General features: G+C 37.0%; 1 protein-coding gene across 1 annotated transcript; it reads left to right on the top strand.

Annotated features, from left to right (window-relative positions):
* Window positions 1-755: 755 nt before the first annotated feature.
* On the top strand, window positions 756-21,172 carry Cpr49Ae (Cuticular protein 49Ae). Its single transcript, XM_067775691.1, has 3 exons — window positions 756-912; window positions 16,953-17,080; window positions 19,799-21,172. Exons 1-3 carry the CDS (start codon window positions 904-906, stop codon window positions 20,064-20,066), a joined length of 405 nt encoding a protein of 134 aa, XP_067631792.1. The 5' UTR covers window positions 756-903; the 3' UTR covers window positions 20,067-21,172.
* Window positions 21,173-24,912: the final 3,740 nt, after the last annotated feature.

The following is a 24,912-nucleotide window of genomic DNA, read 5'->3' as shown; positions in this document are numbered from 1 at the left end:
AAGTGTAAATTAATCTTGAAAAGATGTAAAATTTTCAAATTTTGTGCTCACTTGCACTTTTGCTTGCGTTGACTGCGCTGTTAGCGTTGACGCAGTCGTTTAAATTGCTACCGCAGCTATAATTGCTCATTGCTTGTCGGCTATCATACAAAACATTATTTACTCAAAATTATTTGCAGTTGACGTTTGTTTGTTGCTGTAATTGTTGTTGCTTTTCTTTTTTTGTAGTACAACATGCAAATCTATAGCATTTTACACTTTGGTGTCTATACATTGTACTGGCATATGCATATGTACAAACAAATATTGTTAGCGCATCTCTGTGTATGTGCTGCATTCATCTATCTAACTTAGTTTGCTCACCTTTGTCAGCTCAATCTAAACTACGAATTTTGTGTCAACTTCGACGACGTCCACCAACACCACAAAATGTACCTCTTTAAGCTATTTTTTTTTTCTATTCAGTTATCTATAAGCACAATAATTGTTGTTGTTAGTTGATATTGCTATTGTTGTTTTACTTGATGTTTTTGTTATAGTTGTCGACTATGTCATGCATGCACGCTAGTTTGCTAATGCAGTTTGTCTCGTCTTACCGCTGTTCAATTGCATACCGCCGCCCAGTGCTGTCGTTGTGTTTGTAGGTCTAACTCATTTAAGTTTTAACTGAACTCAACTCAGCTTGGTGCTCATCCCAATTGCATCTCATCTCATGCGCATATAAATATCGCCACTAGCTACCTTGGAGATCATTAACAAAACATTTGTGCAATTAACCACAACCCAAAGCAGGGTTTTGCACCGTTAGACAACGAATACAACAAGTAAATAGTAGTATCTACAAATACAATCGCAGGATATTTGACGTTACAGTGTTCAAGTGTGATTAAAAAATTATACAAAATGAAAATTGTAAGTGATCAAAAATGATTTCCTTAAAAAATATTTCTTTTGTAATTTAGACCAAAAAAATTTTATATTCAAGTGAAAAAACTTAGCTGATTGTAAGAAGTGCGAAAATTGAAAAGATGGATTTAAAAAATGTATGTTTGTATAATTGTGAATATTTTTTAGTATCCTTCCATCAAAATTATCAGGGCTGCACAACAATATAAACAAAATAATTTCATTAGAAATCACAAAAAAGTTACAAAAAAAAACAGTAAAGTAGTCGTAGTTCGTGCTAAACCGAACACAATACACCCAGCTGTGTGTTCTCATAATATATTAAGGATACATTGAAAGAGAAATTGCAGGAATATTAAAAAATAAAAAACTGATATATTTGGTTTTTTTTTTTTTTTTTTGAAATTTCAAAATTTTTGAATTTTTCGAAATTTTGATATAGATTTTTTTAAGTGGACGTGGTTGCCCAGCGATTTGTTAACTTTCACAAAGAGTATACATAATGACAGCCATTTTTGAAACTTCGATAACCACTATCAAATCCGTTTATCTTCTCACAGTGTAAGAACTTTTAAATTTTGTTCTACCAAATCTGGGCGGTGCCATGCCTATTTTTATCAAATTTCAATTTTCCGTGACAAGATCAACCTACATATTAAATTTTTTCGCTTTATCGGTCTTTGGTAAGGCACTATTGCATTTTTTCCATTTTTCTAAGTTTTGATATAGATTTTCATTATTAGTGGGCGTGGTCTATAACCGTTTCGTTAATTTTCATAAAGAATATGTATAATGGCAAGGACAAATTTCAATACGGCTTGAAAACATTCTAACTATCTTTTTCTTAACGTGACCGGTGCCACGCCCATTTTCAAACATTTTTTTAATTTCTGTTACTAATCATAAAGTCAGCTTCCTTACTTTATCGGCCTATGGTAAGAAAATATTGCATCTTTCGAAATTTTCGATATCGATCGATTTTCGCCATTTTCAATACGGAGCTATTCTGGATCCAGATAAGGCAGCATACCGAATTTCATAAAGATATATGTGTCATTTTGTACTCAAATTATCCTGATAATTTTGTTATAAGGAAATCCATATCTATCTCGATTCCATTATGCCATTACATATAACCCTTATCCATTCAAAATTAAAATAGCCTTATGTACAAGTATAACTATGGAAAATATTAGAAGGGGAACTTATTTTTATCTTCGAAGGCCAATATCAATATTTTAGGTGCTAACGTCGATAAACTGGGAGTTTTCTTATGAGTCCATCTCTTCTACAAAACTGGGCTTGGTTCAATGCCCAGCCGAGTTTTGTACAGTGTTATTGTGAAAATGTCGTATGGTCATAACTCCAATTGACTTTGTGGCCATTTGAAGTTGTGATATGGTCAATTGACATTATGACCGTTGGCCTTATGTCACCCATCTTCAAAAACTTACGTCAACTGGATTATCTGACAATCTCATTGTGCCTTCTTTCCGGATCACTCCAAACTCTTCGAAGGCCAATATCAATATTTTAGGTGCTAAAGTCGATAAACTGGGAATTTGCTTATGAGTTCATCTCTTCTACAAAACTGGGCTTGGTTCAATGTCCAGCCGAGTTTTGTACAGTGTGATTGTGACAATTTCATATGGTCATAATTCCAATTGACTTGGTTGACATTCGAAAATGTGATATGATAATGACCGCTGACCTTATGTCACCCTTCTTCAAAATTGGTTTATCTGACAATCTCATCATGCCTTTTTCCCAATCACTCTAAACTTAATGACAATCTGGGCATGGGCATATATTCGGAAGTCCTTTCTCTCTACCTAAAGAAGTGCTATCGAGCCATGAGAGCGCTTTGTGGGAGAATCTTCTTCTAAAATTCCCATGACCTATAGTCAGGCATCGATCAGAGCCATTTACTTTATTGAAGGTAGCAAAGGCTGCCAATAGTTGCTAAGTGACTTGGTCTAGTGCACCACACCGGTGATCTGGGTCTCAGGTCATAGTGGTAGACGTAGGAGCTGTACTTCTAATTAACTACCGAGGAAGGCAACTGAGCAGACCCTACAACTCCAGTTGAGTGGCACTGTTCCTCCTCCTACTGCGTTCAAATACTGCCTCACATCTGTTCTAACCAAGAACCCTCATGTAAGATGGCCTCACATAAATGAGAACCGAAAAAGGTAGGTAGATAGTTAGATTAACTTTTGTGAGGTTGTACACTTTGACGAATGGGTCTATTATGGCCCCACTCTCTGCACAGCACCTCGTCTAAACCGTGCTCTCTGGGAAAGTCCAGAATGTTGCTCGGCTTCAGATAGTGTATATGGCTACTTTATAATTTGAGGGATTCAAAATCCTTGGTCTTCTTTTCGCGACGGCATCGCATTAAAAAAAAGCGTTCTGCAGTATCATCTTCGCTGTCGCAGAACCGATAGATATTATTAGATCATATGCCTAGTTTGAGCTGTGTCATTTTTAGTCAGCAGTGACCTATGAGTAAATATTCTACGACTTGTTTTTGTCTTGTCCTCCCATCAGTATCTTCCGCTCCACGTAAGTCTCATGCAAGTGTTGTTCTATGACGCACGTCTCCTCCTGCCTGAACTATTCCTTATTGTGTGCAAATGGCGTATGGCCTCAGACGCTATGGCCTCAGATGCTATGGGCCTTTCGGACGCTATCTTTCTGGCAATCTTGTTCACTTGCTCCTTTGCATCCACCCCTCTTCGGGCCGAAACCCAAGCCCAAAGTAGGGTGTTATCAGCGCTTAAGCAATTCCAGCTTTCCACGTACTAAAGGACTGGTGATGATCTAATCTCAACGCAAGGTATTGCTATGAGCGCCATTTGGCTGTAGCTGAGTATAACGAGTCTCTCAGTAGTTTTTTCTCGTTGCAGGTTGTAACGGCCAGGAATATGCTCGTATATTTTCCTAGTGGCAAGGAGATTTAAGCTCTGTGGGCGAAGATCTCCGTTTCGGTGCCTGTGATGTTTCGAGCCATCGGTGTTCCTTATGAGAGTGTGCTTCTGGATGAGAGAGTTTGGTCTCGAAGCTTCCCACGTAACTTGATTCTCCAGCTCTATTAAGCATCTAATGTGCAATGTTTACTAAAAATCTCCTGCTCTACTACAGAGCCATTATCGCCGTTGGGCATGTGCGCAGGGCTCCTATAATTCGGAGACATGGCAACTGTTGAAGCGTAGTTCTTGATTTCTCTATAGTCAACAGAACTGTTTTTGATACCCGCACATCTGGTCCGTCCACTATTACGGGTCTTATTATCATAATATGTACCTATCTTATGATCTAGAGTCTGCATCCCCAAGGCCTTCCAGCAGTGCGTATGTACACCATTATTGCTCTTGTAGACTTTGATATGGTGTTGTCAAAAAATTCGAAAGTGACTTCCAAGTACTTTGCCTCTGTCTCATCCTCCAACCGTACTACGTCCATTGTGATTTGCCTCATTCCGTCCTGTGTTCCTTCCGATTGAAAGATACAATACCCTGCTTTCTAGGGTTGATACTTAGCCGTTGCTCTGTGAACCAATTCTATCAAATGTGCGCTATGAAATTATGACAACATCGTCCGCGTATCCCTGAGAATGGATTTCGTTTTGCGTGTCCGTGTTCATATACTACTAGGCTCCACAGCAGAGGTGAGAGGACGCACCTTTTTTAGCATCGCCTTGTGGTTCAAATCAGCACATTGCCATCACCAATTGAGGTTTTGGCAAACCTTGAACGTAGTAGAGCATTTATACACATTCGGCTTGGCCGCTGAAACTCTCTTTTCTCAAGCTTACAAACAAGCATGTTGAAACCAAACAAAATTAAAAAATTGCTAAAAACAGCTTTACTTATGAAATATTGACGAGAAGCTCAATGCTATGAAAAACATTTAACCTCACCAGAAAATTACAGTCATCCATACAAAGTGGGATTATAGGAGATACCTCCTCCAACTTACCAAGCAAAATGGTCAAAGGCTGATGAACGAGCAAGGAAGTTAAAGTCTCAAAATACATAAAACTTGAAGTTAACTGCAGTAAAGACCATTAAAATGAAATCAGCTTAACTAACCGCAACTATTTAAATTTACCTTAAGTAAATACAAAGTTACTGAATTGGGTATGCCAGGTTAGTTAAGAAAGCATCATAGGGCGTCTTCAACTTTGCCACTTAAGCAGTAACAGTAACAATACTTTGCTGTAGCTCATAGTAACATAGAGTGCACATTAGACCAAACTCATCACATTACAACAACAATAAAATATTGTTAAATTATCTCATTAACGGCATTTAAGGAGCGGAGCCACAACGACATCGCCGCGGTCGCCGATATGATGTCAGCTAAGTCACAACCAGCGTTGTTGTGCCACAATGGCTTATTGTGAAAAGGTCAAATGTTTGATTATAGAGAACCGAATATAGAAGCAGCTGATGGCATTGCAAAGGTAAATATGTATGCATTGTAAATATGTGCAAAAGCTGTCATGAAAATTTTGTCACATGAGAAAAACAACCAAACAAAGTCTCACCCTGCATGCAAGGCAAACACGTTGTATGATACTCTGTGACCGGCTGTGTTAGTGGATGGGTGCTGAGCGGTAACCTGTAGATATTATTGCCTGAGTGGCTGTAATGAAAAACAACTGTTGACACAGTTGTTGGCGAAGCATTGTGTATGCCTTTGAGGCACATGTGATTTTAGAAGTTACAAAATGCGGATTTGTGATTTTGGGACTCTGTTAGCGAATCACTGAGAAGCTTCTTTGCAGACCTTCGCCCTAAACATTAAAGCGAATAAAATGTATGTTCGCTTACCAGAACGCCTGACGCGAGGAATCTCCGTGTCACCAATTATTCGTGAGACGCAAGCAAGCGTCAATACGTGCCTTTTTGAACTGAAGAGACAATTGAAAAGTAAACTCTGTCTGCATCTTATCTTTCTCCACTCCTGCTTTCCACTTGTACTCGCCTTCTGCTCCTTCACTGAGCATTCTCGCTATGCGCTTCCATCCTCTAATGCATCGCCTGTAGCGCTTTCTTATTCAATTTCTTATTCCTATTGTTCCTTTATATTTCTCCATACGACTAACAGCCCAGCACGGGAGGTCAGCTCAGGTCCAATTCATGGCCTGTACCACTTTCACCTTCCCCGGCTTACGACCTTATTCTGCCTCAATCCTACATCCTCAGCCTAATTTTCGTTATAAGTTTCTAACAGATTTAGAATGGTCGTACGACCAACAGCCCAACAAAGCTATTCAACGGTCCAATATTAAATACGGGGTTTCTTCCCTGCCCGCCATCGCATGGTCCCTTGCAGTAATTGACCTAGACAAACTTGAGATAATTAAGAAGCTGTTTTTTTATATACAGCTGAGCAGAGCTCTCAGAGTATATTAGTTTTGTTTGCATAACGGTACCCCGTAACGGCATAAACTAATCCAGATAGATATAGACTTCTATATATCAAAATGATCTGGGCGAAAAAAGAAATTCATTTAGCCATGTCCGCCCGTCCGTCTGCCCGTGAACACGATAACTTGAGTAAATTTTTTAGGTATCTTAATGAAATTTGGTATTTAAGTTCCCGGGTACTCAACTCTGATCGCTATTTAAAATGACCGAAATCGGACAATAACCACGCCCACTTTTTCGATATCGAAAATTTCGAAAAACCGAAAAAGTGCGATTATTCATTTCCAAAGACGGATAAAGCGATAACACTTGGTAGGAAGGTTTATGACCCCGAATACAAAATTAGTAAAATTTTGTACAATGGACGTGGCATCGTCCACTTTTAAAAGAAGGTAATTTAAAAGTTTTGCAAGCTGTAATTTGGCAGCTGAATATGTAATGTTCGGTTACACCATAACTTAGCCTGCCTTACTTGGTTTTTTTTGTTTTGATCCGGGCCAAATTTTTATAGACACCTCACATCTGTAGTTTCCTTTCTCGCTGCAATCAGACAAATTTCGGTTATTGCACGCACCAAGAGGAAGCGCAATTATCCTAAACAGATTTATCTCCTACTTTTTAGTGGCTTTCCCCCGCTAGTTTGCCAGCAGCCCACTTCCCAGGCATACTGCTGTAACCAGTTCATTTACTGTCTGCAATTGATTGCTCGCTTCGCTGAAGCTTTCCAGCGCTGGAGCCTTTGCTCGCAGTTTGACTGTCCAAGTCAGTGAAGATGGATTAAGTTTTAGATAGAGACCATCGTAAAGCCTTCTTTGCGGCGGGTATAAGATTCGCCTTCAGCGACCATTTATTTAAAGCAATTCGAAAATGTGGCCGTGCACTAAGGCTCTAGAGTATAAAAATCTTCCGTGTATCCTTGCATCCCAAATCGAGTCAAGTCATGAACGTATTACAACCAAGCTAACAATAAGGATATATCGGAAGAAGCCAGAACTTGTATAGTACATGCAAATATACAAAGTATGTTCTGCATGAAGAAGATAGTTGGGAAAAAGTTATCCAGCAAAAAGGCGTGGCTTTGGGAGAGTATGTTTATCAACAGATCGATGGAACAACGGATTCACTCTCGGTATAAAATAATTTGGGGGGATTTACAAGGTATAATCGAAATAGCTCCCGTCTTGTGTGTGCTGATGTTGGGTTCTTCCAAATTTTTCTCAAAATGTTAAATAAAACAGACACCAAATTTGTTCAAAATGTGAATCTTAGAACCTTTTAGGTATGGAATCACCCATCCTGTCATAAAAATTTCTTATTGTACATTTTACAATAGCCCGCCACACATGCTGTGCCATAATCCTAAAAAATAAACTTTTTTTCTAAAATTTTCAAGTAACTATAAAAAAAAAAATTATATGAAAAAGCATTGCGCCTCATCGCTTTTTAGCTATACCAGCACATGTGCTGGACCTTTTTATGGGTGCAGCTCAACAAACACCGCACAAGTACAACGATTCGCATCAAACATTTTGCGCAAATAATTTTAATCAACTTCCAGTCTTAGCCTGCGTGAATGAGGTAACAAATAGCGCAAGCGCAAACGACACGCGACGACCAAGCGATTGCGCAATATTTGTATTTTAATTTATGCAGCTGATTATACTCTTTGTACTTGATGTATAAACTTGCGAAATATATTTAATTTGCAAGAACTTTGAGAATAAGTTTAAAGCCATAAGAATGCAAAAAGGTGCGAAATAATTTTCAAGAAATAAAATTTGCAAACAAAGATCGTGTTTGATGATTTTATAAAAACAAAAAAAAACTTCAAATAAAAAGTAGCTCATCTTTAGCAATTACTGCAAATGAGATTTTTCTATGCTACAAAGCTTGACTGTAACTGGGCTAGAAAAAAATTTTGAAATAGCTACGAACTAATTGTATTTATCTCCAATTAAAATCATGTGAAACACTAATAGAGTCATCTGATCGAGTCTGTGCGCGAGATTTAGCAAGGGGGGTAACAATAAAAAATAAAAAAAAGTATACACTTGCAAAAAAATATTTTAAAAAACTAGAAACATTCTAACTTTAAAATGAAAATTTAAATCTCAAAATTGTGTTCTGTTATTCAGTCTGAGGTATTCTATAATAAATCTCATAATCGAAGCAATGATCGACCTCCTATGAGGCTGCAAATCTTTTTGTGGACTTTTCCGGTTCCAACTTTGAGTCTGACATTGAAGAAACTGGCAACATTGGCCCAGTCGTTGAGTATCCTGTTAATTTTGGTATTCTCAACCTAATAATTGATGACGTAGTAGATGGCATTATGAGTATTAATTACAAAACACAGGCCGATGTCGATGGTTTATCGGCCTGCCTATTTAAAAATTGCTCAGCTTTTGCTTGCCATCTTTTAATGTTACTCAATAAATCGCTTGATAGTGGCGAATTTATCAATGCTTGGAAAATTACATCTATTACCCCTATTTTTAAAAGCGGAAACTAGAATTATATTTCCAATTTTAGACCCATCTCTAAATTATCTACGGTTTCTAAATTATTTGAGTACATCGTTAAACAGAAAACGTTGTTTGCCATTAAGAGCTTGGTATCACCTAATCAGCATGGCTTCCTGCCAGGAAGATCAACCCCGAAAAATCTAGCTATATTCTCATAATTCTGTTTATCAGCTTTTGGTAACCGAAGTCAAGTTGACACCACCTATACGGACCTTTCATTTTGATAAAGTTAGTCATTCGCTTTTATTATCCAAACTGTTCAGTTTGGGAATTCACTCCTTCTTTTTATCGTGGATAAGAGCATATCTTTCATCTAGAAGCTGTGTAGTAACAGTTGACAATACTTCGCGTTCCTTTATTGCCTCCTTTGTTGTTCCTCAGGGCAGTATTTTGTGTCCCTTGCTCTTTATTATTTTTATAAATGACATATCAAGCTGCTTTCGACACTCAAGATTTCTTTTATATGCTGATTACCTGAAATATTTACTGCTGTCACCAGACACCTAGACTCTGTTAAGTTACAAGCGGATGTTAATAACGTTGTAGGCTGGTGTAATAGTAACCGATTACATTGAACATAAAAGGGTGTTTTCATATTTCGTTCTCAAAGTCTCGTTCTCAACTCATTTTCAAAATATTCAACAAAAAATATTTTATTTATTCATTTCAATTATATTATTCTCGAGATGCTCATATCTCACCGATAGAGATGGATAAATAAAATTACATTACATTTCCAATTACATTCTTCAGTAATCGGAAAAAATAATCAATTACTTTCAACTTTTTGTAAAAAAACTTATAAAATTCTAATTTCTGTCCCAGTACTTTAAAAAAGAATTGAATATGTAGTCGACATTTTTTTCAAATACCTTAAGAGGAATGGCAAAAGTACTTCCGATTTTCTAATTCCATTCCTCAAAGGAATTGTTAAAGTAATTAAAAAACTAAATGTTAATTCGGAAATAAAACCTTATTCGGTTTGATGTGGATGGCATTTCGGATTAAAAATAAATAAAAAAAAAGCATGAAAGGCGCGATAACCTCCGAAGAGATTTAAGGCCGAGCTTCTCTTCCAATTTGCGTCGTACTCCTATTAATTTTTCCTACAAATTGGCGGGACGGGACCTACTTGTTTTATGCCGACTCCGAACGGCATGTGCAAGGCAGATGAGTTTTCACTGAGAGCTTTTCATGGCAGAAATACACTCGGAGTGCTTGTCAAACACTGCCGAGGGGCGACCACGCTTAGAAAAAATGTCTACTTGAAAAAAACTTATTTCTAAAATTTTGATGTTGCTATGCCTGGGGCGTGAACCCAGGGTCTTCGGTGTGGTAGGCGGAGCACGCTACCATCACACCACGGCGGTCGTCGGATTACTCTTTTCATAATTTCATCACATTTGTCTTGCGAGTTATAGCTGAAAACATTTGGAAATATAACGTAGTTAGAAACGTAGAAAAGTAACAAGATGCTTCAATATTTCATGCCGGATTATGTAAGGACGACGCGCCTAAGCTTGATAGGCCTCGTACAAGACCACTTCGCTATTGAGATTTATTAACCTAATTCCAGAGAAGACACTTAAAGCAGCAAATATAAACCGCGATTATATAATCTTATCATACCTGTCCTGATATAAGGCGAAGAGAAATTAATTTTGCTAGTAATAGAAGGTACTCGTATTACAGAAAAGTTTCCTAATAAACCAAAGAGTTGTAATTATGAAATGAACGCGAAAGATTTAACTTAATTTTGCACTCCGTTTTGTTACTTACTACTATCACAAGTATAATTATATGGGTGCTAGCTGGAGAGAGGGAGAATAATTGCCTGCTGTATAACAACATACCATCCCCTCTAAAAGGCAAACATATTTTTAAAATTAAGAGTTTTAAATTACTTCTTCTTCGGCTACCTAAATGGCGTACGATGCGATACACATGTACACCGATGGCTGCAAAGTAGCGGTTAGAGTAGGGTCGGCGGTATATTTCGCTGATCCGGAAATAAACAGATCCTTTAGGCTGCCAGATTACTCTAGCGTTTTTCAGGCCGAAATAGTAGCCGTAACCAAAGCAGTAGCAACACTGTAAGAAAATAACTTAAACTGCACACACGCCAAATTTTATATTAACAGCCAAGCAGAAAGTAAGCCAATAGTTTTGCATAGAACAGCATCTAAAAGTGTGTTAGAGTGTAAGCAATCCCTGGTAGAATCGGTACGGAGAAAAACATATATCCATATTGGATCCCAGGGCACATGGGAATAGATGTGAATAAAAAACCGGATGAACTAGCTAAAACGGGCGCATCCCTCAAAGCTTGCTCCGTACGCATCACAATTAGATTGGGCAAGATTATGAGAAGGCGAGAGTTGGACATGATCGACCAAGCGGGAAAGGCATGGAGCCAAGCGTGGGGCTGCAAAATGTCTAAGATCATGTAAAAATCCCACGATATTAGACTCACAAAGTGGCTGATATCTCAGAAGAGAGAAGCCTTAAGGTTCATGATGGGCACGCTAACTGGTTACTGCCTTCTGGCGTCACATGCTTATAACTTAAGCCGCGTCAGTAACAGCAGATGTACAGCAGAGGACAGAGTTATTCTATAACACAAGCTTTGGCACCTGGTTTGGGGATCTTTAGTTTGGTCGGCAAACAAACTCTGGTGACGCTATGGACACATTCAGTATATGCGAGGTCTTTATTGACCAAGCAGTTCAACTTAACCTAGCCTAGTTTCATCCATAATTATTATTTTTTCTTAAATTTGGAATAAATAAAAGAAAAATAAATAAAATTCAATTGACTAAATTTGATAAAATTTACCGCTGCTATTCTTTTTCGCTCTACAACAACAAAAAAAAATTGTTTCGTGCTCGCTGCTATATATCGACGCAGCTGTATCAGAATCTGAGGTTCACTTAGCTCGAACACCCCCAGACCTGAGCGAAAACTATTGTATGTGAAATACTTGTTAAGCGACCAAAACACTAATAGATCATGGATGATTTTTTGCCTTTTGTATTAAAAACATAGCTAAAAAGGGTGCATCCCTTGAAGCTTGCTCCGCAAACATCCCAATTAGACTGGGCGAGATTAAGGGCAGGCGAGAGGTGCACATGATCGACCAAGCGGGAAAGGATTGAGTTCGAGCGCGGGCTGTAAACTGTCGAAGATTATGTGTAGGTCTTACAACCTTAGATTAACAAAGTTACTTCTATAATTAAAAAGAGAGTACTGTAGGCCCATGACGGGTATTCTGTCTGGACACTGCCTTCTGGCGTCACACACCTTTAAATTAGGCTTGGTCAGTGATAGCAGCTGTAGGAAGTGCAGGTTGGAGGAGGAAACGATCGAGCACGTACTGTGCTCGTGCCCTGCGCTTACCAGGCTAAGATAGGAGTGATACAGCTGTCAGATCTAGAAGCAGCAAGTGGCTTAAGTCATAGGAAGCTTCTAGTATTTGCCAAGATTACGGAGTTATTTTATAACATAGGTCCTGGTTTAGAGTTTTTCAGTATGGTCGTTAAAACAAACTTCTGACAACACTAGGGAATCATTCAGTCTATGTGAGGTCCTCGTGGACCGGCCAGTTCAACCTAACCTAACTTTTACTTAATACTGACTTTTATTTTATCATTTAGATGTTAAACCAGTTTTGAAAAATTACTTATACAATTTAAAAATGCCAATTTAACCCCAATACTAACCCGTGTTACATGAACCCATATCGAGCGTATAGAAGCAGCGCTCATTGTAAAATTAACAATAAAATTTAGGTACAGATAAAGTAAAATATAAGTGTGTGCATACACATTAAACAAATATCTTCACAAATCAAGTACTAACTTAAAATTTGCCAACAAAACTTTAACAACAATACCAACGCCGACAATTCAAATAGGCAAACAAATTGCTATAATTAAATGCATTAAGTGCATTGTTTGTTCTTCATTGAATGCCGCCAACAAAAAAAACAAAAGTAAGTGAATAAAAAAAATAAAATAAAAACATTAACCCAAAACTTAAGAAAAACAAGTTTAAATCTCTTCAAGTACTCTTATATATAATAGTACTTACAACAAATGCAAATGCTGTTGTATGTAGTATATAGGTTAGGGTGGATCGATTTGTATAGACAAAAGTTAACCAATATCGCGCCATCAATTTTTCGATTGGATTTGGGCTCAGGAAAAAAGTTCCACTACGCATACCCAAAAAAATAATATTCGAGCCTACGAAATTTCATTTTTTTGACTTTGATTTTTAAGGTTTTTTTCATGACCTACTAAAAAATATTCATATGTATACCCTGTCCGACCCAAAAATGTCGGCTAAAAACGTTGGCGATAAAAACCTTAAAAAGCAAAGTCGAAAAAGTCAAAAAAATTAAATTTCGCAGGCTCGAAAATTATTTTTTTAGGTAAGCGTACTTCAACTTTTTTTCCTAAGCCCAAATCCTATCGAAAAATCGATGCGCGATATCGATTAATAAATCGACCCAATCTAATATAGGTAAACAATAGCTCGTTTAACTATAAAATAGCTATTGCTCATAAATAAATGTGTTGTTATTGCATGGCATCGCTGCTCTCCGTCTAGTCAAGTCTATAACAATTTGAATTGTTGTAATTATTGTATGGTGTCGGCACTTAAATAAATCAATGTTTGCAACTGAATTACGGAAAATACTACGTAAATACATTTCTGCAGATATGAAATTGATAAGTATTGAGAAAAAACGGGTGTACTGATTGTGTAATGATATTTTGTTAAGCCAGTATATAAAAGGGTGATAATTTGTGTATGCACATGCCAAGGGGCCAAAGCTTTCATAATACACAAACAGTTTTATTGCTTTTGTGTTATTTGTATCCAATTCACCAATATTTCCGCATTTTAATTTTTACAAATTTTCTGACAGTATCGTGGCGAAAATGTCGTTCTTAATGTTATTTTTATCACCCGAAACAATAGTATTGATTGTAGTAGTGTAATATGGCCCTTATTTCCATTTAAACTTAAAATAAAAAAAATAAATAAATGTAAGGCGCGATAACCTCCGAAGAGATTTTAGGCCGAGCTTCTCTTCCAATTTGCGTCGTGCTCCTTTTTAAGTTTTTCCCTTCAAATTGGCGGGACGGGAACTATTTGTTTTATGCCGACTACGAACGGCATGTGCAAGACAGACGAGTTTTCACTGAGAGCTTTTCATGGCAGAAATACACTCGGAGTGCTTGCCAAATAATGCCGAGGGGTAACCCCGCTTAGAAAAATTGTCTACTAATTGAAACAACTTGTTTCCAAAATTTTGATGTTGCTTTGCCCAGGTAGTGAACCCAGGATCTTCGGTGTGGTAGGCGGAGCACGCTACCATCACACCACGGCGGCCACATTTAAACATAGAACGTAGTAAAATTTTCTTGAATCAATTCAAATCAAATTTCGAAATTTTCGCCAACCGCTCATCGGCTGTGTTAGCACAAGTACATACCCTGAGAATTAAATTATAAATTACTAAAATGCTTTAGCAATGATTTATCTACTTTGACAGGTATCATTTGAAGAAGTTATAAAATGCTAACACTGGAAGTCCCTGGAGAGAATCGGGACAGGGAGAAGCATGCATCTATATTGGGTCCCAGGGCATGTGGGAATAAATGGGAATGAAAAAGCGGATGAACTAGCTAAAAAGGGCGCATCCCTTGAAACTTACTCCGTAGACGTCCCAATTAGACTGGGCGATTAAGCGAAGGCGAGAGGTGCACATTATCGACCATGCAGGAAAGGCGCGGAGGACGGCCAAGAGGATGGAGTTATTTTATTTTATAATAAACGTCCAGGTTTTTGGTAGGGTATTTCAGTTTGATTGTTAAAACAAGCTTCTGGTAACACTACGGACTTTTTCAGTCTATGTGAGGTTCTCATGGACCGGCCAGTTCAACCTAACCTTACATTAGAAGTCGAGTCGGCTAACCAACTAGTAAACTTCTGAGTCTGGCCTGAGTGGCGAAGCGGTCTTAGCGATGTGCGATCAAGATTCAGAGAAAGTTTAAATTATTTTCTTTCCTGCTTAGGATCATGGCTGAGAACGCCCTGCTTTAGCACCTAGAGTATATGGGCTGCCAGGCCGTAGCCTATTCTTGGAATTTTCTGAATATTTGAAAAACAGTTCACCGGGGAGCGGTCTGGTTAAACCGATTAGCAATTACTAAAACAGAGCTAGTTTGATTCATATTATAATCCTTTAATTTAGACCACGATCATGTGGGGATTACCGGCAGTGTTGTCTGACAGGGTTAAATATCTAGGAACTCTTGTTGACAGCTAGCTGCCATAGAGGCTTAAGGCTTGATTCTGAAAATCTATTCCAATAGAAGTGATATTCGAAAGCTTTTAATTTGACAATTTTTTTTCCAATGAGAAAGAAATTTTTTTCGAACCGAGATACACAAGGAAACCGGGGGTTGTGTGTTATTCTACATTCTGCCAAGATATCGGCTGTGGTCGCAGCTGAGGTGGCAGCTAATATGGATGCAGTAGGTAGGGTGTTCTCCGTCACTTTAGCTGTTAAGAAATTTAATATTTACGAGATAGTTAGGCGGCTCACGTTCGCCAAACTTTGTCAACCTGTGACCAAGGGCTGCCAATACGCAGTGGCGTCGGAACGCATTTTGATAAAAATTGTCTTGGAGGGCATATGAATATTTTTGGCGAGACGCTGATCTCTTGACCCGGGCTGTCACTTACGAACACAACCTCCAGACAACTAAACAAGCGCCTGGTAGACACCTCCTTTTACCAGGTTTCGATACCCTTCTGATCCGTTGCTAAAGCAAGCGCTGAACTATTATTTCAAGTTTTAAGGCTCATTTATCTATGCCAATTGGTGTATAAAAGTGGAGCTACCCTATGCGAGTCGGTTTTCTGTCTCTAAAGAGAGAGGTCTGCGATCATGTTTGTCTATAGTGAGTGTAATTGATCCCCTATAGTACCTTTTGGGTACAGCTGAACAAGTAAATATGAATAAAATAAAAATTAAATGGAGCTGAAATGAATTATTTAAGAAAAATGCGGAGCCCTGTTGTGCCTAAAAAACTGTTACCCTATCTTTCGTTTTGTATCACTATTTTTTCAATATTTCTTTTTCTTAATTAAAATTTATAACATACAATTTGGAATTTGCTAAATTCCTCTATCAGCTCGATTGGAACCCATGATCTTACAAATCCAAAAGCAATTTTTTTTTCTACAATACCAATACGAAGAACGTCGAACGTATTGTAACAGAATTTAAAAGTGGTTAGAATTCCCATACTATTAGAAAAAGGAGGACCTTCCGACAGTTACCCTACGCGATTAGAGAGTAGATGTCCGACAGTACCGGTAGGACCTGTCAAACAATCCATGTAGAGTAGAGAAATTACTTGTCTAAAAGTACCCTTAGGGGTATAAAGAGGACCAGTCCGACGCTGACCGCTCAAGCATAAAGAGGTACAATTGGTCTCTCGATAGGACGTGCTCCAACCAAATGGATCATTTCAGCCCATATAAAGAGATCAAAACGGGCTGTAGTCGCATACTCCTTTGCGACTCCTTCCGAACCCATCCTAGACTATTCGCATTTTTTGCAAAGTATTGATCAGGTAGCTGTGCCGAAGTGGTATACATATATAGTAACGGTCACTCATTTTCCCAGTGAGTTTCCAGCTCTATGCAACTCGGAGCAAAAGATTTTGGGCAGGTTTGTACTTCCATGATTAGAGGTTATCTCAAATTTTGTTGGTGTTTTCGTAGCTTACTTGTTTCGCAAAAAGAAAAAGAAAATATGTGGAATACACTTCGGGCTACTATCAACGATGGTCGGATGAGGTAAACATCCAACTTCGGAGAGGCTGGTTATTCAAGGCCAAGCATAAAAATTGAAAATGACTACATTTAAGTATTGAAAAGGGTATAATAATCACTTGGACAATCTTTAAATTTTGTGCCAATAAGTAATTGTGTTCATACAAAAACTCACGCTACATTCAACTAAACAATTTCATATTTTATTTTTACATTTCATTTTCAGGAAATCGTTTTACTTTTAATCGCGTGCACAGCGTCCGTCGTATTAGCCAGACCACAAGCGCAGGGTGAACCAATTGCGATTATCAGTCAAGAATCAAATATCGAGCCAGATGGTTCATATAATTACAAGTGAGTATGCTTACAAGCTAAAAATGTAATGTTTTTTCCAAAACGATTGCATAGTTTTTGGCGCTACACGAATTAAAGAGCATTTGCTACTAGATAACTAAAGACTTAAGAAACAAACTTGTTGTAGTAAAACGCATGCATGTAAGGAATCAAGAGGGATTTCTTGAGAACAAAATTATTTTGTATGCTCTGTTTCAATTAAGTTTTCATTAAATTGTATTCGTATAATTTTCACTAAATTCTAACCGATTTTGAGTAGTTGGCTATTTTTTGAAATTTGGTCAGCGATTGGTCAATGAGAATTGTGAGCTCAAGGTCAAAACCTGTGTACAATATTTTAAAATATATTAATAATACATTTCCTTCTAAATTTTATGAACTTAAATCGTTTTTCTATCAAGCTGATTATTTTTATGAAATATTCAAAACAAAAAAATCTATAAGTAAATTCAAATTTTATTTCGATTTTTATCAACTGCTAAATCTGATATTTAGAATCTGCAATAAGTTATGATGTGCATATTGCCATTTTATTAAATCGAAACAATTTGTCAACACGAATAATGAACTTCTTAAAGCGAACGAGTTTTTGAGTTTTAAAATAGTCGAAGCTCCAAAATGAATAATTAAAACTTATTAGATTTGCTAGAAGAAAAGATAAAAATAAAATAAAATAAAATAAACAGTAAGGCGGAAACCAGTTCTTTCGTTTCTTCGTTTTCCGATTCATAACATAGTCAAACGGGTACGAAATTTTTTTCGGAATGCAAAAACTTCCTAATATGCCATTCGAACTTCCATTATTTCGGTCTCAATCCCATTTTGGCACCAACTAGCTACTGAATAAAGTGATTTCGCTTTGAAAAATCTGTTCTGAAAATAACCAAGACAAATCGCTCGTAGTATAACTTTAGGTGGGCTTAATGTGCCCTAAGGGCAGATTTCCGACGACGGCGTGGCTTTATCCTGCTCTCACAAATCTACCTTACTAGACGTTTCGTCTTGCGAGTATGTTGTGCAACTCTTGAAACTCAACTCGTCGACCTCATTTCCCACCGTTGAGTAGTAATTTGTCATATGCAAAAGACTTAACCAGGTACATTGTTTGCCTAGATTATTCGAAGAGGACCAACAGCGTTCCTATTGCACACCTTTGCATTCAGTAGTAAAACGAATAAGATTATACTAGCGTGTTCAGAAATCGTTTTGGACGGCTTCCTTCACACCAAACGAGCGTTTTTTATGTTCTGTCTGAGTTGTGAAAATAACCGTCGTTCGCCTAGTAGCTGAGGAGGATCTGCTCTTATATCACATTCACTCTAAGTTGAAAACTTCGAAGCCCAGGTCTGAGCAGTGGTCAAATGCTAGTGACCAGAAAAACCTTTCTAGGTACCCTGCTGCCTTAACATGGTGACTAGGTGAATCCTAAAAAAACATAACTTTTCTTTTTACGAGCAGCCAGTTTCTTGGCCGATCGAACAGTGCCCCTTGTATCATACAGCGTTAAACGTCTCTGAATTACACAATCTAGGGACAGAAGGTAGCCGATGCCTGTGGTGTCTTCTTTTTCTTCTAGCCATGTCGAACTCTTGTAGATTTATGGATTTTAGTGGTCTTGTAAAACAGGCATGCCTACCGCGTGAATATTTTAAGCCGCTTAGTCTGCTGGGGTTCTGTAGAGTTTTCAAAATGTAGGTCTTCGTGATTAAGAATATTGTTGATGGTGACTTAAGGGAGTCGCCGAGCGCATTGACAGATATCCTGACATGTCGAGTTTCGTTTCGATATCTTTCATGGAAAATCTGTTTAGATGGGAGCCTTCCGCCATTGAACAGCTTTGTAGGTGCTATTTTAGAAGAATAGAAAACCTTTTATCTTCCAGTTGAAAATGTGAATGCGAAAAAACTGTTTGGCTTTCCCATAAGAAATAAAACTATTTTTAGTATATAGCAAGCTCTCCTTCGGTGAGTAGCGAAACTATTATTAAATAAGTAATACAGATTGAAAGGCATTGAACTGGTGAACCCGGTAGTATACATATTTACAGCTTCCAAATTTCAGATTTTTGACTGAGATCTCCAAAGATCGAATGTGTCATATGTACCTACAACAGTGTTGGAAATCTTAATAATTTAAGCGAAAAAAACTGGAGGTTTCTTGCTTCTCCTACGCGTTTTTGTGTTGTTTTGCACCTTCTTCAGGTATGTGCTATACCTATTGTAAATATACTTGGCAAGGTTTAAATGCTGAAACCTTTTTTGATGATAAACACACATCCACTAAACTGAAGAAGTTACCTTTTTTCATTCAAAACACATACAAAAATATAAAAATTTAAGGCCGAGCTTCTCTTCCAATTTGCGTCGTGCTCCTTTTAATTTTTCCTGCAAATTGGCGGGACGGGACCTACTTGTTTTATGCCGACACCAACCGGCATCTGCGAGGCATATGAGTTTTCACTGAGAGCTTTTCATGACAGAAATATACTCGGACTGCTTGCCAAACACTACCGAGGGGCGACCCCGCTTGGAAAAATTTTTCTTCTAATTGAAAAAACCTGTTTCTAGAATTTTGATGTTACTTTGCCCTGGCCGTGAATCCAGGATCTTCGGTGTGGTCGGCGGAGCACGCTAAATCACACCACGGCGGCGGCTAATATAAACACTTTATTTATTATTTTCATTCTGTTCATCTCCTCTCTCTCTCTCTCTCTTCCAGCTACGAAACCGCCAACGGTATTAAAGGCGAGGAGACAGGCACCTTAAAGAAAGCCACCTCACCAGATACTAGCGATGTTATAATTGCACGAGGCTCTGTCAGTTACACTTCACCTGAAGGTAATTTGATAACACTCAATTATGCTGCCGATGATGAGAATGGCTTCCAGCCACAAGGCGAACATTTGCCAACACCACCACCAATCCCACCAGCAATTCAAAAGGCACTCGACTATTTGCTCAGCTTGCCGCCAGCGAAACGTCGTTAAGCAATTTAGTTACTAAGTTGTTAATGCAAATAAACTTATTTCGTGAGAAATACTAAGACAACGCAATTTTTATATACATAAATTAATTTTTTTCCAAACTATCTTTAGAAAAAAAAAAATATTGCTGTACTGCACCCAAAAAAACTTTCTTTAATAATTAAATATTTAGTACAACTAAATGTAAAAAGAAATGGACGAATGTGCACACGCCCCTCATACACGCACACACACATTAAAATTGCAGAGATCACACAACCACATACATATATGTACATAGGGAGAACGAAAAAAAAAATTGCAGTTTGTTGAAGCGCTGTATGTTAAGTGAGAGTGAGTTAGAAAAGGAAATTAAAAAAAAAAAAACTAACAAGTACACTGACTGAATGAGCCGTCAAATAAACAACAAACAAAATATTAATAAAATAATAAAAATAAATTATAAATAAAAGGTGTTCAACTGGCATTTGCTCACTGCTCTCCTAACGAAATGTATGTTTGTGCTTACAATTCTAATTCTACAACTTCTTTTTCTTCCTCGTCTCCACTCATAATATTTTCAAAAACTACAATCTGCCTACAATGATACTCAGCATTTTATTGCACTACAAATTTTTATTTAAAAAAACACAACAACATATCACTTACTAGCATTATCTACACTTTCTTACTTAGTTTGAAATCCTTGCACTTGCGCACTTTGCTATAAGCACAGCCTCTTTATTCCCATATTATCATTGTTTTTGTTCTTTTCGGCTTAAGAAGTTTTTTATACACATATATTATAATTTTTTTTTTTTTTTTTTTGTGGTCGTCGAAGCTTTGGCGCTTCGGATCCTTGTGATATGGTTGCTTTTTGTTGAACTGCATATTTTATAAAAACACAAAAAAACACATAATAAACATTTCTTTCAAGAAATGCTCAGAAATTTTGTGTGAAAAAAATTATGTTAAATTATGTTGTAGTATCGTAGGTAAAATACATAATATGAACGATTATTTACGTTTTTTTTGTAATAAATGTATATTTTTCATGTTTAAAATATAAAATCAGTGTAATGAGCTAAGAAATGCAAATGAAGAATAAAAAATTCTCGTAAAAAATAAAATTTTAAGTTTTTATTTAATAGATACTAGTATAGCGGACAGACTTTGTCCTAACCGAAAGTTGTTTTGCCTACATTTAAAAAGTGAACCTCTCTTCACTTCTTCTCTCTCTATACCTCTCTCATACATTTTTCTTCTTATTCTTTTCAATCGTTTAATCAATTTATCCCGTTCTCAACCCCACTTCAACCTTCCCTCCAACTTACAATCAAACTCTCACTCCAACTCCCACTAAAACTCTCACTCCCACTCGTACTCCAACTCAACGCTTACTTCCACTCACACTGAACTCCCACTCCTGTATAGAATCTTTCTCCAAATAGAATCTTTCTACAAATATGCGGGATAAAAAGAAAAAAATATTTTTCTTAATAGGGGGCGTAACAACGCTTACCTTTCCAAAAGAAAAATCATCCTTTAACCATAACAAGTGAAATAAGAAACAATTATCGAAATCGGTCTGACGGTACTAACTTTGTGCACTGATATTAAGTCTACGGGCTATATAGAGTTATAACAACCTCCTCCCGCCCCTCTTCATGCTCCACCCTCTGGAGCAGGTTTTTAAAATTGCTCAATTGTAGGTAGAGTTTGTTCTATACCAATAATATTTGGTATATCAGCCATACAGATGAAAATCTAAACAATGAGCGGTGATGCCGTCCCCTCTCACAAACCTCTCTCCCTCCTCTCTTTAACGGTTTTTATTAATCGTGAGTACTTCATCTAACTTTTGTAAAGCATACATATTTTGTCCAATAATATTTGGTATATATGTAAGTCACATCCATCGCTTTTTACTTACTTATACCAATATCGAGCTCCTCTCCTTATATTTCGCGATCATCTTCGAGATTTTTTCGTGATAGTTTTGGAATTGTGTTGTGAATTATTTCGGGATATTTTTGGGATATGTTTGTTTCCGTCATCATTTCCGATTGTTTTCCGGATTGAATCGAGACTATTTGAAGATCAATTTTATCGATATGTGAATACGTCCGTTTCATGACGGGATTGTCGTAGGAATAACTTCGGAGCTATTTCGGTATGATTTGCGGACACTTCCTTCTTTAAAAAAAATATGCCCAGTAGATTTTCTTGATTACTTGCTGTTTGTGAACCAAGTTTTAGTAAATTGGTTGAGGCGTTCTGGTGGGATTGAGCTACGAAGTCAATATCTGGTCATCCCGACACCGCAATTTCCAGATATCCAACTATCCCAATTAAAAAATTTTATAAATTATAATTTTGGAAAAGTAACCAGTACTCGGGTTACTTGGAGGATAATTTCAGAGGCAGTCCCGGACCATTTTCGGATTATGTTGAGGCTATTTGTCGGTGAATTCATGACTTTCTCCGAGTTCTGTAGGGGTCTCTTTGGATCTATTTCGGTATCATTATGGGACAGTTTCAAATCATTTTTGGAGCAGTTTTAGATAATAGTCAGATTGTTTTTGGAATCATATTGGAGCACTTTCGAGATTATTTCTTAATAAATTTTGGACTATTTAGGCCGGTTCACGACTCTGCTCACAATCATTTCAGCACTATTTCTAAATTACTTCAGAATTATTTCCGGACTGTTTCGGGATTCTTTTTCGGAATCATTTCGGGACTATTTGTAGATTACTTCAAGCCTTGTGTCTAAGGTACCTTTTCGAAGATATTTCAAGATTTTTTGGGACTATTTTGGGACCGTTAAGGGACTGGGAACTATTTCGTTTCATGTTCTTGACTGTTTTTGTAAAAATATCGCAGAGACCATTTCGTTACTATTTCGATATTATCTCCGTATATTTTCGAGATTGTTGTTGAATTTATTTTGGAACAATATTAGACAATTTCAGGTCTTTTTTTTTGCGATACCATTAAGGGGTGGGGTAGAGAACCATGTCAAAAGCATTGCTTAGGGATATTTTTGAACTATCGGCGGATGATTTCGAGACTGTTTTAGGAACTTTTTTAAGACCGTTTAGGTATCATTTTTTAACAATTATTTACGGGAGTAAGAACCCCACCTTTTTGTAAAATGTAGTATATAATTACTTCTATGAACCATAGCGGGAATGTTTCCGGACTCTTTCGCAAATGGTTGAGCTACAATTTCTAAATATTTTTGGGACTATTTCAAAATTATTTTTCAAACTCTCCCGGAACAGTTTGTAGGATCATATTGGAACTAGGTATATCACCAATATTTCATGTTATACTTTCTTCGTGCGGACTGGGCGGTGGGTGTGAGCTAGCTTCTATACTTAATTTAAAACCTCTGTTCTTATACTAACCTCCCAGTACGTCTTCAAAGAAAAAACAGCACGCTTTTTCAATACATTCCACTTCATTATAGAATTTCTAAAGACGTCAGCATATATTTATTTAGATCGTAATATTTAAATCGATTTTCTATTTGCAAAAATTAACAGTAAGTAGCAATTATATAACAAGTTCAACAACATATTAAGTTAAACCACAAACCTTAATAGCGTAAATCACTTTCATATGCAAATTGCTTACTCTAAATAAACCGCTCTATAAACACAACACAAACAATGATGTGACAAAATCATTCACGATCTTAATTATTATGATCGGATATTGCCGAATGGCATGAGCAGAAAATGTATAATATATACGAAAAACACTTTTTTATAGATAACTAATTCACATTCCAGATATTATGCTTATCTCTTTTAGTGTTTTGAGTGTTTGTTGTTATAAATATTATGGCATCTGGCGCCATTATTCTAATTTGGTGGCGCCGGGAACACGAATCCCCATTTAAAATAAATTGCAAATATTTTGTAAACATTAATTATGACGATGACAAATTTCTTTGAATTAATTAATATTTACAATACGCATTGAATAGATTATAGTACTAACTAATACGCAGATTGTCCCGAAACAATGCCAAAACAGTACCGAAATGAGCAGCACAAAGTCCCGATTTGATCTCAAAATAGTCTTGAAATGTAAAATATTTACGAAATGATCTCGAAAACACCTATAAAATCATCCTGAAATAGTTCCACAGTGATCTTAATGAGGTTCCAAATTTATATTAATATAACTCATACTTTCGAAAGTATGCCGAAATAATAAGGAACCAGTTGGCCCTAATCAGCACAGTGAAGAAGAGACTGGATGCCAAACCCATTTAGCGCCAATTAGGTAATCCCAAAATTATAAGGAGGAAATTGAGAAAAAAATCCCAAGATGATCCCGAAATAATGTCAGTCAAAAAATAGTTCCGAGAATCCAGAAGAATTGTCCAAATTATACCGCAGATAGTAATGAAATGATCCTCAAACGAACTCAAGTAGTCCCGAAAGTAGCCCCACTTTCACTGCTCTCTTTTTAAAAATTGCTTCAGCCTCGACACATTAAAGCTAGATAGTAAATACCTTTGGCCTTGGTCAAATAGACTCAGAATTTTAACGATTCAAACAAGCACGGTTCTGGAGGTATAAGAAACTACAAACTTTTCGAAGATTGACTAGCCCTGGAGATATACCACCCATAACTTATAAATGAAATATTGTAGTCTGTATGGCTAAAAACTGTTCATATTTAAGCATATGAAATATATATTTTAATCTGTTTAGAATTTTGGAATAGCGGACAGTGCCACAACCCCTCTTGAGAAAAATTTTATTTCGTTAGATTTCCACAAATATTTGAAACAGGTATCTAATATTGGGTAAAGACATTCCATATAAGAGGAAATTGAGATTGAAGATGT

Source organism: Eurosta solidaginis, chromosome 3, assembly GCF_040869045.1.
Source record: "Eurosta solidaginis isolate ZX-2024a chromosome 3, ASM4086904v1, whole genome shotgun sequence".
NCBI classification, from domain to species: Eukaryota; Metazoa; Arthropoda; class Insecta; order Diptera; family Tephritidae; genus Eurosta; species Eurosta solidaginis.
This window is presented reverse-complemented; position numbering and strand designations above follow the sequence as displayed.

Excerpts from the sequence above, each read along its gene's own strand:
- Cpr49Ae (XM_067775691.1), top strand. Across the intron at positions 17,081-19,798 it reads GATGGTTCATATAATTACAA|CTACGAAACCGCCAACGGTA; the intron begins GTGAGTATGCTT and ends TCTCTCTTCCAG.